At 42.4% G+C, this 15394-nt stretch overlaps 1 protein-coding gene across 3 annotated transcripts in view; it reads left to right on the top strand.

Annotated features, from left to right (window-relative positions):
- The window catches only part of cadm2a (cell adhesion molecule 2a), a 290934-nt gene that overhangs the window by 251103 nt on the left and 24437 nt on the right, over nucleotides 1–15394 (top strand). For all 3 annotated transcript variants that reach the window (XM_033641073.2, XM_033641057.2, XM_033641065.2), the window contains 3 exons: nucleotides 9142–9303; nucleotides 9703–9793; nucleotides 9901–10079. In XM_033641073.2, the coding sequence (XP_033496964.1) occupies nucleotides 9142–9303; nucleotides 9703–9793; nucleotides 9901–10079 (432 nt within the window). The remainder of the gene's footprint in view (nucleotides 1–9141; nucleotides 9304–9702; nucleotides 9794–9900; nucleotides 10080–15394) is intronic.

Genomic DNA, 15394 nt, shown 5'->3' with positions numbered 1-15394 from the left:
ATGCATCACATCCAGACGCTGGCGCGCAGCAGCATTTGGCCAAAAGGCCTGCGGATAGAGGTCGGGGTCAGGGCCAATAGCCGTGTAAAGCGGTAGTGGCGCGTTTTTCAGCTGTGCCACATTGCGCAGCACAGCATCGGCATAGCTTGGTGTCTGCGGTTGCTTCTTTGTAACGCCAGGCCCAATGCTGTGCAGAGATCCAGCAGCACTCCATGTGGCAGTCGGAAATGCCTTGTTCTGTGCATATACCATGTTTATAAACGAGGCCCCAGGTGATTAAAACAGGCAAAAACCCTAAGTAGCTTCATGTAAAAAATTTGTATTTCAACTAGGGCTGCCACAATTAGTCGACTAATTGATGACTAATTGACTATTAAAATAATCGGTGACTATTTTAGTAGTCGACTAATCGGTTTGAGTCATTTTTCATAGAAAAGTACTATAAAAGTACCCCAAAATACTCTTACTGCAGCTTCTTACTTTCAGATATTGGCAGCTTTACACACTCTCCCGTGACAGTGAACTAAAACCCTTTGGTATGAAACAAGACATTAGATGATGTAATTTTGGGGTTTGGGAGAGACAGACCGACATTTTTCAACATTTTAACATATTTTTCAATGAAATGATTAGTCGACCAATCGAAGAAATAATTGACAGATTAGTCGACAATGAAAATAATCGTTAGTGGCAGCCCTAATTTCAACAGCGCTGTTTGGCTCACTGCGGGGGGCTGCTAACTAAGGTGGCTGACATGAAAACGTGAATGGCCCTGTCTAGAGCCAGTGTTTGGTTTGTCTGTTCTGGGCTATTGTAGAAACGTGGCCGTGCAGTATTGTGATCTCTGTAGATGAGGTCCTGCTCCCAGTGTAGATAAAAATGGCTCATAGTAACAAAAACACAGTGATTATTTTCAGGTGATTATACACTAAAGAAAACATACTTATTATATAAATGTCTCCCTATAAACCCAACCCTAAATTTAAGTGAAATTATTTTTGTCAAACTCTCCAAGTTGGGTAGAATTAAGAGCAGAAATATCTTTAGCACAATTATCTCATGCACCATCTCTACTTTCTTTCTTTCTTTCTTTCTTTCTTTCTTTAAACTTGTATCACCTTGATTAAATATGCCCAGGTAGAGGTGTATCTAACGTATTCTCTGTCTCTGGCATCATAAGTGTGTGATCAGGTTAACAGAGTTAGACTTGAGCACTGTGGCGAAAGAAGAGGACATCAGATTGCTACACCCTCTGTCTATGCCCATTAAGAGCAACATCCTGGAGGTGGAGCACCTGTCCAGTTTTAAATGCCAAGGCACTGAGACCGACCAGACCTCTCCTTTTGAGGGCCGGTGAAAAAAGCCCCGTCTTCATGAATCCACGGCAGACATTTCTTAGCTGCGAATGCTCAGGGAGTTTCACGTCAGAAAGGACATCATGACGGGTCTGCCAGGCACTGATAGAAACTCAACAGCGCTCCCTGGTCGTAGTCACCCGTCAGTTAAGCGCACAGTTGGCCTGGTAAGACAGGTCAGGCAGGGGAGGGTGCTTACAGGCTGCCAACAGGCCTGGCTCCCTGAACGCTGCACAGTAGCCAGAATATGTGAGAAGATGGTGGACGGCGCAATATATCATCTCCACACCTCACTGGAGCTGGAGCCTGCTGTGTATTAGTGCTCTTGTTTTAAAGTTTAGTCATACCTACTGCTGTGCGGCTCATCTTAAAGGCAAAGGGAAGCAGACTTGGTAGTTATCTGGTAACATAGTGTTTTCTGTTTGCATTGTGAATTTTACAGGACCTAAATGAGTGATTTGTACTGTTACATATTTTGATTATCCTCACCCACAGATGATTTTACATGCAAATTGTTTTAAATCTCAGATGGGATGCAGTTCAGGGTATGTTTAGTCAGCCCTCGGACCCCCGCTGCCAGGATTAGTCAGCTCTCTCGCTGTTATTGTTGTTGTTGATTCCAAACCCACCCCAGCAGTCCTCCTATGTCTCTCTTGTCCGTCCCTCTGTCTTCTCCTCTTGGGTTGTCCCTCTCTCCTGTGAAATGGCATAAAAGGGTCAGATTCTCACTCTTTTACGCCTGTCGTTTCCATTTCTAATCCCCCAAGGCTCTGTCTTGGCTCACACCAACGATGCAGAGCTCTGAGCACCCACCCACAGAACAGTGTGCCGCAGTCACAGCCAAATACTGCCAGGCTTTTTGTTAAGGAGAGGTTCCACAGGTGAATATGGTAGGATGGTGTGCATTTTTTCTGTATTTGAAAAGAATATATATAAACACTTTCAAATGCACATGGGTGACAGAGACCATATTTGTGCATTTTGAATTGCCATTTTTTAAAGGAAATCATGGAGATTGTGTGAAAATGTAAGAAAGCTGCAGGAGAGCCAAGACATGTACGAACAGTATAATGTGTGAGAGGGCAGTTGTAGACAATACACGTGGGGTTGCTGGCTGGCTGCACTTACAATTTATACATATTCATGATAACAGGCTCAAGAGCTTAAAGAAGATGCATTTTTAATTTTCTCGCCTGTTTAAATGTAAATATAAGGAGAATTCCAGCTAGGTTTTGTTTCTTTTATACTCTAGGAACATTATATTATTTACTTTAGAATGTGCTATACAGTGATGTGGCCTCTATCCTGAAGTAGCTGAATACCTTAATGTTTTAAATCACATACTGGTTGCAAAAGAAAAGAACACCCCACATTTAAGACTCCATGTTTGACTTTTTTTGAGAGAAAGTTTGATATAAGTACTGACGGACACTCTGCAGTAGCTGCTATATAATATCATTTCCAGCATTTTTTAAAAGTTCCAACAATAACTCTCCCCAAAAATCTCTTGATTGGACAAACTAACAGTGGCATGAGACTGGCCAGATGACTTTTTTGACTGACAGCTCTGAGCTTTAATGGCAGCTTCATGTCAGCTGCTCCTTTCAGCGGCACTTAAAATGTGATAAGATATTTATAGACCAATTATACCTTCTCTCACCCACACCCATGCGCACACACTCTTGTGCACACACACACAATGGCTCAGAAGCCACGAGTGCACACAGGCTGACGTACAATGAGGTATTGCTTGCTGTTAGACAACTGTTATTATGTTCCTAAAGTGGATCTAAGAAGCCTTTGGACCAAGTAATGATATTAATGAACTCGAACTTTGTGAGAGCACGTTTTGCAGTACTCTTATCCTGAATCACACAGAGGCAATCAGAGTCCATTCAAATCGCCATGAGACAAGAATCTAAATGGGTCTAGACACTGAAATCACACAGCAGAATTGTATAGAAAGTGCGATCTCTCCGATAATGTTTTTCACATTGTCAGTGAAGAACCTCTTAAATAGAAATATTTTATTTATTCAGACAAATTATTTTGAATTGGCATTCTTTTAAAAAATGAAAACGTTGTAAATTATAATCCCCTTTTCAAACTTGTGCTAGGACAAAAATATTGACGTAAAGACATAAGTAAAATTGTGCTATAACCTTTTTGTAATACAGTGATTTTATTTTAACCTTTCTTTGGTGTAAGCAAGCTGACACCTCTGGAGATGAAAAATGAAACTAACTTAAAAGTGCCAAAAACTGCAGTACCTCGCATGGCTACTTGAGGCTGGCTCCAAACAGAGTCTGTCCCCATAGACATCCATGTTAAAATGCCCAACATTACAGCAGAAATTAACATCTTACAACCCGATACAAAAAAAAGGTTTTGGTCTCTATAGCTAGTTTAATTATGCATAATTAAGGGCAGGGTTGCTTTTAGTGACAGGCTGTCTGCAGGCATCACCACAGTATGAGTCAGATACACCCCTCACTCTTCCACAGCCCCACCCTCTTGTCTGACTTCGGTCACGTCTGGCTCCAAAAAACCAAGATATCCATCCATCCATTTTCATCCACTTATCCAGGGCCAGGTCACGGGGGCAGCATGGCAAGCAAAGCACCCCAGACGTCCCTCTCCCCAGCAACGCTTTCCAGTTCCTCCCTGGGGGATCCCAAAGCGTTCCCAGGCCAGATGAGATATGTAATCCCTTCAGCGTGTTCTGGGTCTGCCCCAGGGCCTCCTACTAGTGGGATGTGCCATCAGGAGGCGCCCAGGAGGCATCCTGATCAGAGGCCCGAACCACCTCAACTGACCCCTTTCGATGCGAAGGAGCAGCGGCTCTACTCCGAGCTCCCTCCGGATGTCTGAGCTCCTCACCCTATCTCTAAGGCCATCTCTCTCTGTGTGTCTGAGCAGTGTTGTGCGGGGCTAATAGCCCTCTGGTAGGGTCTCCCAAGGGAAAGTGGTCCAAGGGGAGGGGCCAGACCAAGAGCGATTCAAGTAGACCTTGATGAAATGGAATATTCAGACTTTGAGCATCTCACCCGGCATGGGGCCACCAGGAGCCAGACCTGGGGGGAGCTCACCAGCAAGTGTCTGGTGGCTGGGCCTTGGGCCATGTGTGCCAGTTGGGCTCAGCCCATATAAGTAACATGGAGCTGTCACCCTGTGGGTCCACCACCTGCAGGGACTGAAATCAGGGTTTGAGTGCATTGCGCGTGGGGCGGCAGGCAAGGGCAGGGTCCCGGGTGTGCTGATCCCTGGTGTCTCGGACTGGCTCTAAGGATAGGGTAAGATAGCTATGGCCAAAATACCAAAACCACGGCTTCACAAAAGGGAGTCCATAAACCAATGGGTGATGTCAGGGTAGCTATGACCATCTGTGGAGGTCAAATCGTGCCTGACTGCCTCCAAATAGGTTGAGGTGACATCAGATGGGCTTCGTCATCATTCAGTGACGATTCAGTTTAAATAGCCTCCGCTGCTAGCCATTCCAATGACGTGCTGGCTTGGCTTGGTTTTACTTTGCACATCAGGACAGCAGGGGATTTGCATCTCTGTACAATAACAAGAGAATAGAGGAAAAAGACAAAAACAATAGGGTGACATTGAAAACAGTATATCTGTAGGAGGAGGAGAAAGACAAGTTTAACTGATGGAGAGACAAAGAGGCAGGGCGAAGCAGTCTATGAGGACGTGGAATAACTACTAGAAATAGGAGAATGTTTGCAGCTGCTAAAGCATGCCACGATATTAAAAACTCGATGTCCTCTTCCTTCCTACACTCTTTCTTTCTCTCCTTTGTCTCCAGCAATTTCTTCTTTGAGAAGAAACCCAGCCATTTTTCCCCTCTCCCTTGTTGTCTGGGTGGATGTTGCTAACACTGCAGACCTGTCAGTCATTCATCTCTAGGGGAGGCGGGCTCATTGCCTCAGTTGGGGGGAAGTGACTGAGTGGAATAGTTGATTGGCAGAATCGAGAGGGAGAGGAGACAGTGGGGTGGAATGCTTAGAAAGTGGAGCAGATGAGCGCAGAGGAGAGAAGGATATGGAGCGTAAACAGTCTCTTTAGGACATACAAACAAAGGCGGCCAGCATGAGAGAGAGAGAGCGAGAGAGAGAGAGAGACACTGTACATACACTGATGCTTGCTTGAATTTGCTATGATGAGAAAAGAAAAAGGGACATGATTTCACAAAGCAGGGCGACACCTGAATGCAGAGATAAGCCTGGACAGCTGAACACAGCATTATAGTTTTTTTTCTCTCTCTCTTATGAAGAAAAACCTTGTAGGAGTGTGGATGAGCAGGTTTGATATGATTTAAAATACTGGCTGCTGGCATGGTGCGAGCAGACCAACCACCCCCAACAGACTGGTTGAACAGATGTGACTGAAAAGAAGGATGTGTTATAAATACCTGCTTGGAGGTGGATGCGTATAAGCAATTAAGTTACAGCTAGTAAAAGCAGATCTTAGCGGTGGTGAGTTGTGAATGTTGGCTTAAGTGTGTAGTCTGGAGGAGGATGGTCATTTGTATTACATAACGCATACTTAACAGTCTGAATTTCGGAGAACATTCATGTCATGTGCGTAGGCTGAGACTTCATCAAAAAATTGGCATCTGCAAATGTTGTCTGGTACAGTACCTGAACACAGCAACAGATCCTAAATTATTTAGGTATGAAATCGTGGAGGATCACTGTAGAGGACATTGATGTTTCCTAAATTCTGAGGGTTATTCTTACTTTAGCTTTATTTTTTCAGGCTGGTAAATAGGAACGTGTAAAACAGCAAGAATTAATGAGGTGTTCTTAGGTATGCAGAGAGGATCTCAGTCTAGCACTGGACTGTCATTCTGTGTGGTGTCGAAACTCTGGTCATCTGGACCGTGCACAGGGCGCCCTGACCAAGTACAGAGTGTCAAGCTCAAGGACAGTTTGACGGGGACGGAGGGAATCAGTGGTGCAAGAGTCAACTCTGTAACCTTCTTGTTCAAATGACCTCTCTACCGAATGCCGAGTTATGAAACATTGGGCCCCTGGGCAGAGACATGCGAAAGGCCCCACCAACTTTTGTGCATGGGAGCAAGACACACAGGCTTCGTAGTTGTTTAGTTTCTTTTTGTTATATTGCGTCTCTTTGTAATCATCTCTCTGAGGTTTTCTGTCTGTTGGTGCTCATTTTGTGTCTCCTCATAGATGTTTTAGCCTTTCTGTAATTATTTTTTGTCTGTGTTTCTTTCGTCTCTTTTGTAGTCATTTTGAGTTTCTTAGTGGTTGTTTAATGTCTCTGTGGTTGTTTTGCCCCCTTTTGTAGTCCTTATGAGTCTCTTTGTTTCTCTTTGCAGCTATGTTGCATCTCTTTTGTAGCTGTTTGTGTGTCTCTTTGTAGTCGTTCTGTGTTTCCTTGTGGTTATTTTGAGTCTCTTCCCGGTCAGTCTGTGTCTCTTACCTACTAGGCATCACTGCTTTCAGGCATGATGATTTATTGCGAGCCAATAAGATTTCAAGGACGCTAATGTGGTGGTCAAAGATTGGTGTCATGAGGGCTGGTCGTGAAACTTTAATCAAACACGTTTGGCTTATCTAAGGCTGATATCACTGGGGAGGCAAATGAAGCAATAATGATGTGATCAAGGAGCAAGCCAAATTTCAGGACATCATGTAGATAATTTGACGAAACTGGGTTGGAGGAGTTTTCCAATGCCTTGGCAATGACTGGGGTGTTGATGGGCATAGAGAGGTGGATCAGCTGTTTGGTTCTTATTACAAGGCAGGTGTTGAAGGGGTAGCTCTGAGAGCAGGTTGTACAGATGGAGAGGACTGTGCATAATGATACTTTGCAACAAGACTGATTGAAGTTATTGCCAAATGTCTGATTGGCCCTCGTTATGTTTTTGTCCCAGTGAGGCTAGAAATGGATGTCAGGTACAAGGACTGGAGGGAGAGGTAGAAGTGAAGTGCATGAAAGTGTTTGGTGAGATTTAGACATCGTGTGGGAGCACTGAGGCCCAAGAAGCCTCAGGCAGAGATGTTAGGTGAGGCCACAGGTGGTTATGAAGGCCTACAGCGTAGTTTGTCAAAGTGTGGCCCTTGGACCAGTGGTGGCCCTCAAAACATTTTGTGCAGCCCCTGAACATTACATGCAATGCATATTTTAATTATCTGCAGCCCATTTCAATACTTTTGCTTCCAATAGGTTACATTTAATACGCTACTAAGCTATGCATCACACTACATCAAACTGCGCCACCCTAACAAGTGTCAGGTGAGGAATGTCAACTTGCCCCTAGCAAGTATCACAAGTATTACATTCTGTCATCAGTGCTGTTAGCAAAAGTTAGCGATTTTAGTGGACAAGTCAACAGTTTAACATGACAGTAAGATGGAAAAGAGATTTTGTTTTATTTTCACACTTTTCTTATGTGGCGGCCGATCAAAATGCCGGCTCCCTAAATGGCAAATTACTCATTGAAACTTTAAGAACCCCTCGCCTACAGTGAAAATATACACATTACATTCGAAAACACCCTGACCTAGAGGAGAGTCAGGTGGGTTTTGTTACAGTTCAGACAAGTGTTGGATGTGTGCTTTAGGACTGGAGATGAGCTGGTGACGTGAGCTGGGTCTTTTTTCTCATTTGATAATTTTGTTTGTTTGATTATTGATTTTTTTTTTTGGTCTAAAACCTTTTTCTGTTCATGAGTTTTTTAGGAATCATGAGGCGTTTTTTGACCAAACGGTTCTGTAGACTCCCTGAGTGGAACTGCCCAATGGGGAGCTCCCACAAGAGAGTTTATCTTCAAGGGTTTTTTTTCTGTTTGCATTTGCAATGCCAATAGCAACACTGAAGTGACGTACTGTAAGTCAGCCAACGGGTGGTATCGCAATATCACTTTAGCTTTGATGAGTCAAAATCATGTATTCTTATGGTGCAAACACAGCACATGAAGAGGTTCCTAGAGGTAGTTTCTTAGAGCTATGAAAAAGTCCTTCTGGTCCAAAAACACCTATGTAATATGTGGTCATGAGTATCCCAGTTCTGAGGATTATCCTGGTTTTGATTTCATTCAGGATATGATGTTTACTTTACATGTAATGCAGAGGAATGGGGTTATTCATATCTCCATATACATGATAAATATTATTATGCCGGTTACTGATTTCTGCATTCTATTTGTGCAGGTGCTTTGATATTTACAACACTAATCTGAAACCAACACTGTAAATTTGCAACCATTTGACAGCTTTACTGCTAATGTCTTCTCTGCTCTGATTTCCTGAGAGAAGCCATGCTACTCTATAACACTGTCCTGCACTTCAACTGATGTCAGCCTGTCGCTACCACCATGTAGAACAGGCAAGCAGTGGATGAAAATACACAGCCTCTTTCATTACGAACAGACAAAAGTGAGGCGCTTTGGCTGCCGTTCCTGTGCAGGTAGTTGGCAGCACTTAATGACCGGGACAAGGTGTATGCACGCAACAGCTTATCTGGGTTTCTTAAGTCAACCAGGATACTCATGTCCATGTGGATGCACTGAAATGCCCAAGCACCACTACAGAGATGTCAGTATGAAGAATTTGTGAAATTTTTCATTTAGGTGCTTGTTGCATGGCATGAAAAGTCCTTGTCTATATAGATAGAAGACCCTGATGGAGTCTCGTTGTGAAGCAGGGCTCAACCAAACTGTTAAACACAGGGGCATCACGTTGATGTGTGGCCCTGACTCCTTGCAAGATAAATGTGCTGCATCTGTGACAGTATGCAACTTTCTCCAAAGGTGCCAAAGAGGTGAATGCAAGTGGGAAGACATTTACAGTACGGAGCTCTCTGCAGCTGCACGTGGACAGAAATGATGATGGAGTGGCCTACACCTGCAGAGTGGACCATGTGGCACTCGCACAGACACCACAGCAGGCCACTGAAGTCCTGGAGGTCCACTGTGAGTGCACACACTAAGACATGCACACGCTCACACACGTGGACTGCGTATACAGACAGAAGCCGATAAAGAAATACACATGAAAGAGGAAGTAACTAAGAATGCTTTTACAGCTGCAGAATCCTCTAAGCTGGGAAAGAAAATGTAATAATTTATCACCTATGAAAAACTCCATGCACTGTGTTTGAATCGGGACAATGTTATTATAAGGACATATCATAAATCACTGTTCTTTTTATGTAATATTTTATCCAAAACTCACATCTTGAATAATTACATTTTGAAAACTGTAGGATTTTGTTCAAGGAAAACTCACTGGGATGAACCTTTTTTTGGCAGAGATAACCATGGAAAAGTTAAACGTATTCAATATTGTCACCCACACTCTGTCTGTCCTAGATGCTCCTCGTGTAGAGATCACCCACTCCCTCGCTTTCCCTCAGGAGGGCCAGTACTTAAAGCTGGAGTGTGTGTCCAAAGGAAACCCCTCGTAAGTCACTCAAATTCTGCGTTAGTTGATGTCAGCCTTTTATACAATGCTTCAGACAGGGACATGAAGTGTGCCTTGTTTCTCTTTCACATCCTCTAACCTACCAGGCCAGACCCTGTGATGTGGACAAAGGACGGGGGTGAACTTCCTGACCTGGACAGGATGATTGTAGAGGGGAGGGAGCTCACCTTTACTTCACTCAACAAGACAGACAATGGCACCTACCGCTGTGAAGCCGGGAATCACCTAGGGACCAGCAGTGCTGAATATACACTCTACGTCTATGGTGAGTTTAAAGGAAAACCTGATATGTGGGTAATTGTGTTAACTCATTTTGGACAACTTACAGATGAAGGACCTTTGAAAGGAAAAAAGCTACAAGAGGATGCCTTCAACTCCAATAATGCCACAGATAAATAGGGGAAAGTATGAACCTCACGGGCACAACACCAAACTTCAGTGCAAAAACCAAGATTATAACACATCCTGATCTGCATACTGTATCAGTGCTAAGAGTGATTAGTGGTACCATCTCTCACAGGGACAATAAGGGCCTCAGGTGACACAAATGCCACCAACGCCTTTCCTTAAATAAACCTGCGTCCCAGATCCTCCACACACACACTTTCAGACACACACCAGAAGGGGAAATGTGTGAGGGAGGCAGAATTTAGTGCTGCGTTGTCAGGAATATCACCAGGAAGGATAAGTAATTCCTAGTAACGCCAGAGGAGGTGGGGGATAAAGGGACCCAGCGCGAGGGAAAAACAGATAGTTCTTCTTTGCTTCCGTTTCTCCACTGCCATTTGTCTCTTGTCATTACGTAAAACTGCTTAAAAAGGAAGCAGAGCAGTGACACATCTCCTTACCCTGTGTTTTGGGAAATTAGGTAGTGTGTGTAATAAGGGACAAAAAGGAAGGTAGTTTTTTTTTTTTGGCCAGAGAGACCATAAGACTGGAGGCAAAAGAGAATTTCCCTAAGTGGATCAATAAAATATTACATTATTATCATTACATGCACCTAGGGGGGTGTTCCATTTGCTCTCTTCTCTAAAAGCAGTTTTAATCTGATGAACATGAAAGAATAAACCATAGCCGATAGCTATGCTTTGCCAGAGCTACAGTGATTTCTAGTATGCTCTTGACTGTCCTTGGTGGTTGTACAGTAATAACCAGATCGGGAGCGATGAAGGATGTAACCAAGGTTACCGTCAATAGTTCATGAAGTGCTTTCTGGTGGTCGTAGCCAAGGCCACAGCAACACAGGAAAACTTAGTCAGGAATGTTGAAAAAGGACAATAATTAATAACATTAATTATTAAGACATTTTAATGTCTTACAAATTGGCTAGCAGTCCTTAGTAGTGTCAGCTGAGTGATATTAAAATGGGTGAATTCAAGGTAAGGACAAGGTAAAATCCCAAAGTTATACAAGTCAAACTCGACTTCTCCTACGTAGCAACGCTGTCTGCACACTATATTTCTGATTGTTCATCCTACACAGAAGCTACTGCGACACGACAAATGTAGGGTTTTTAATTTGTATGAAGACCTTTTTCAAACCACCTAATGTAGTATTAAAGGTCCAGTGTGTTGGATTTAGTGGCATCTAGTGGTGAGTTTGCAGACTGCAACCAACTGAAACTTCTCTCATGTGTCAAGCTTGTAGAGGAACTATGGTGGCCGACGTGAAATTGCAAATGGCCCTATGTAGAGCCAGTGTTTGTCCAGTCTGGGCTGTGGTTAACTCAGTGGTTAACTCTTATAAACTGCACATTCTGAGGTAGCCACCCAACTGATGAAATTAATTTGAGGCTAATGTTACTGTCTTTAAGAGGCTATGAAGGTAGTGTCATATGAAACTAAACAACAAAGGCATCCATTGGTACCAACCATGTTCATTCATTCATTCATACAAACTTTTATTGAGGACTCAGGAAATCAATTGAGGGAGACCGAGCATGAACAAAGACATTAAAAACAATCAGTGAGCAAACAGAGAACCATAATGCATATCAGTTAAAACAGAAATGAAATCATGCAAAGCAACAACAGCGATAAATGCTTGCAAAAAGTAGAAATACAGGATGATAAACATGTCATGGTGTAGATGTATAGGTAAAAGCATCTACACTCAATTAAAACGAGATCAGAAATAAGGTATTTAAACAGCCATAAGGGTGGCAGAGTGTCCAAGGTTAAGGTCTTTTGCAGATTATTCCATGTATATGGTGCACTGTAAGAGAATGGCACATTCCTAGTTCAGTTCTGATAAAGGGAATGTGAAGCAACAACCTATTCTGTGAGTGAACATTAAGATTATGTGAGGTCAGAGTTAAAGGGGATGAAATATGGGGTGAAAGCATCTGTATCAAGGTTTTATAAATGAACAAATACCAATACTGTTCCCGCCTCACAGCCAAATGTGGCCAGCTGACCTTTAGGTAAAGGTGGCAGTGATGGGATTACCTTTTAATGAACCTTAGGGCTGAGTGGTAGACAGCATCCAGTGATTTCAGTGTAGAGGCAGCAGCTTTTCCGTATATAACATCCCCATAATCCAAAACAGACAAGAATACAGAATGTACAGTTCTTTTTCTATGTACAAAAGGAAAACAGTTCTTATTTCTGTACAGGAAGTATTGAAGAATTGTTCTCAATGTTAGCGTAGCTTGTCAGAAAAGAGATGAAATAATGCTCCAAGGTTAGGCTAAATGAACTCTCACCTCAAGATATCTGAAAATGGGTTCTATGGGTACCCATGAGTTTCCCTTAAACTTGAGATGGCATGTTCCCAGTAAATGTTTTGTTCCTTTCAAACTTCCTCAAATTGAAGCTGTATAATATGAATATAATGAATTGTCTAACATGTACAAGTAAATACAGGAATGATTCAAAATGTTAACTGTACTAGTATACATCTATGTACATCAGATAATTAGTAGTATTATCTGTAAAATACGAAAACAGAGTACATCAGTATGTGATTCCTTAACTCTCCGTACTGACTTAGTTTTCAACTGGTCTGTATACCGTAACAGCGTAAGCAAATTCCTGATATTCAATTATGGCTTTCAGTTTTGGTGTGCCACCTCAAGATTTTCAGTGGTCCCATCTGGCCAACCCAATGAAAAATTTCTGGGGGGCCCACCAAACGAAAACACATTTCTTAGTTTCAGGTGATACACACTAATAAAAACATAGTTATGAATATTATATTTCTGCCAATATATAGCCCTAAATCCTACACACTGGACCTTAAACAACATTAATAGTCACATAACTAAGATATTTAGTTAAATAATTTCTGTCACAGGTGTCACATTTGCATTTAAAGCCACAAAGCACATCCACACTGAGGAGGTATCATAAATATCTGATATTTGTGATACTTTTTTCTTTCAAATTCAGATCCTATGTGAAGGCTGCATTAAAGCAGAGAGAGATGTTAAGCACACAAATAGAATTCACATACATCTGCACGTCAGATCACCAGAGTTTAAATAAGGATATTTTGCAGAATATTGATGAGGATCATGCAAGGTGAAAGAAAAATAATGTAATTATCTTGTGTAATAAATTATCAGTCCACCCAAATTGGCATATCAGAGCCCTTTATTACTTAAACCTCAAAAGTTTCATTTTGCACTTCCTTTTCACGCCCCCAGTAACCCCTTGCCTAATTGCAGTGAATAGTTTGGGGAGACTTAATGAATGTCCCACATGCCATGGTGTCTGTGTGCACCTAACAGTTCCCTCAAATGCCAGCTGAATGTAACAACAAGAATAACCAATGCACATAATGACAGTGATGTTATTAAACTGACAAATTCTACACCACAGAAAAAGGCAATTGGGTACGGGAGGGTCAAAGAGTGCTATTCATTACCTGTTCTTTTGAAATGGCACCCAGTCTGTTCCTACCCTTCATTAGTAATTAGCACACCTTTTAGCCTTTCACAATTGCCGCCATAATTCTTCGAAAATACCTTTTTAATGGTTCCCCTCCAACAAGGAGACATTCTCTCTCTTCCCTCTTTCCTGAAGACATGCACTTAGCTGCTCAGTGATTCACGGTAAGGCTGAAATGTCACCGAGACGCGCAGGACAGTTGGCCCTGAGAAAGAGTACCACAGCCAATTAAAAGCCTCAAGCTCACCATAAAAAGCAGAGTGGCACAAACATAAAAGCCAAGGTGGTAGTGTAACCTCATTAACTTTGTTACGCAATGTTTCAGTCCCCTTTATTCCTGTTGCTTTAATATGTGACAGCGAGAAACACTGCCCTGGATGAAGCACTCTTACCATGATACTGCAGTGAGAGGTAAAAAAACAGCACACTGGTGATGATGGCTTGGCTGCTTTTTCCTGAAGTCATTCTTGTAAACAGATAATTGGCACAGATCATTTGTCAATTGACTTTCTGCATTTGGTGTGGAGAGGTGTCAAGTGCAGGATCTATTCTCGCAGACATGAGCCAACATCAGCAGATTCAAAAATAATCTTGTTCTCTTGCTACAGAAATGACGCTCACATTCAAAGACAGGACATTTTAAGACGTAACGAAAAGGAAAATATAGGGGATTGGGACATAAACGTAACAAGAGGATGTCAGCTTGCAAAATGTGTCTTCCATCACACTTGAAGTTCAAACTGTATCACTCTATTTCAGATTTTGCACTTTGCCCAAGATAATACCCAGAGGCTGCTCCCACCCATGGAGAAAAAGTCTGAATATAGCCAAAATCTATGCCTGTCTTTTCCTTGAGACAGGAAATGCTCAACAGTTATAAGTACATACGAGACCTTCAGCTATTTAACCATGTATTGGTCTCTTCTAATATGACCTAGACAGTCATTTTAAAGGGACAATATATATTTTTCCTCTTACCCGTAGTAGTATTTCTCAATCTATATTGTTTTGGTGTGAGTTGCTGAGATGTCTGCCTTCACTCAAGTATGAAGGCCCTGACAAACCAAGCTGACAGTTGGCCATCAGTCAGTGTTGGGTAATCGGTGAGCATCTGTTGCTGTAGTTGGTGCGTATGTCCTGCACCGTTGCCCCTTGTCAGCCCCATCTGCTCTGCGGAAGTGAGGAAAGTAAACAAACAGCCAAAGTCAAGAGGGGGTGAGATCAAGATGGTTATAGAGAGATGGTACGGACTGAACCAACTCAAAGGGAGGTCCCAAAAATGTGTAATTTTCTTGCTACTTGTTTAATTATAATCACTTCATTACGGGGACTGTATGATAACAACTTAATTTTAAAAAGACAAAACGTAGGGTAGTAAAATGAAAACTTTGTTCCCCCTCATTGAGTAATGGGGATGCATTTGCTCCACTTGCTCCACTGATCAGGCGCCTATGCCTGTAGTCTTTGCAGCGTATTCACGTACAGATTTTTGGTGGAGACATAGGCGGTGTAAAGGCAATACAACAGTCAGCTTTCATTGCCACTATTTCTCTGATGTCAGTTCGGTGTGTCTGGGCCTTAACGGAACAAGATGGCATTCGAGTTGTGGTGCCTAAAGCTCTATAAAAAATACGTTTGAAAAACTCAACAACAATGTCTTGTTGTGAGCAGTTTTATATTGGAACTATTT

Source organism: Epinephelus lanceolatus, chromosome 11, assembly GCF_041903045.1.
Source record: "Epinephelus lanceolatus isolate andai-2023 chromosome 11, ASM4190304v1, whole genome shotgun sequence".
Taxonomy (NCBI): Eukaryota; Metazoa; Chordata; class Actinopteri; order Perciformes; family Serranidae; genus Epinephelus; species Epinephelus lanceolatus.
This window is presented reverse-complemented; position numbering and strand designations above follow the sequence as displayed.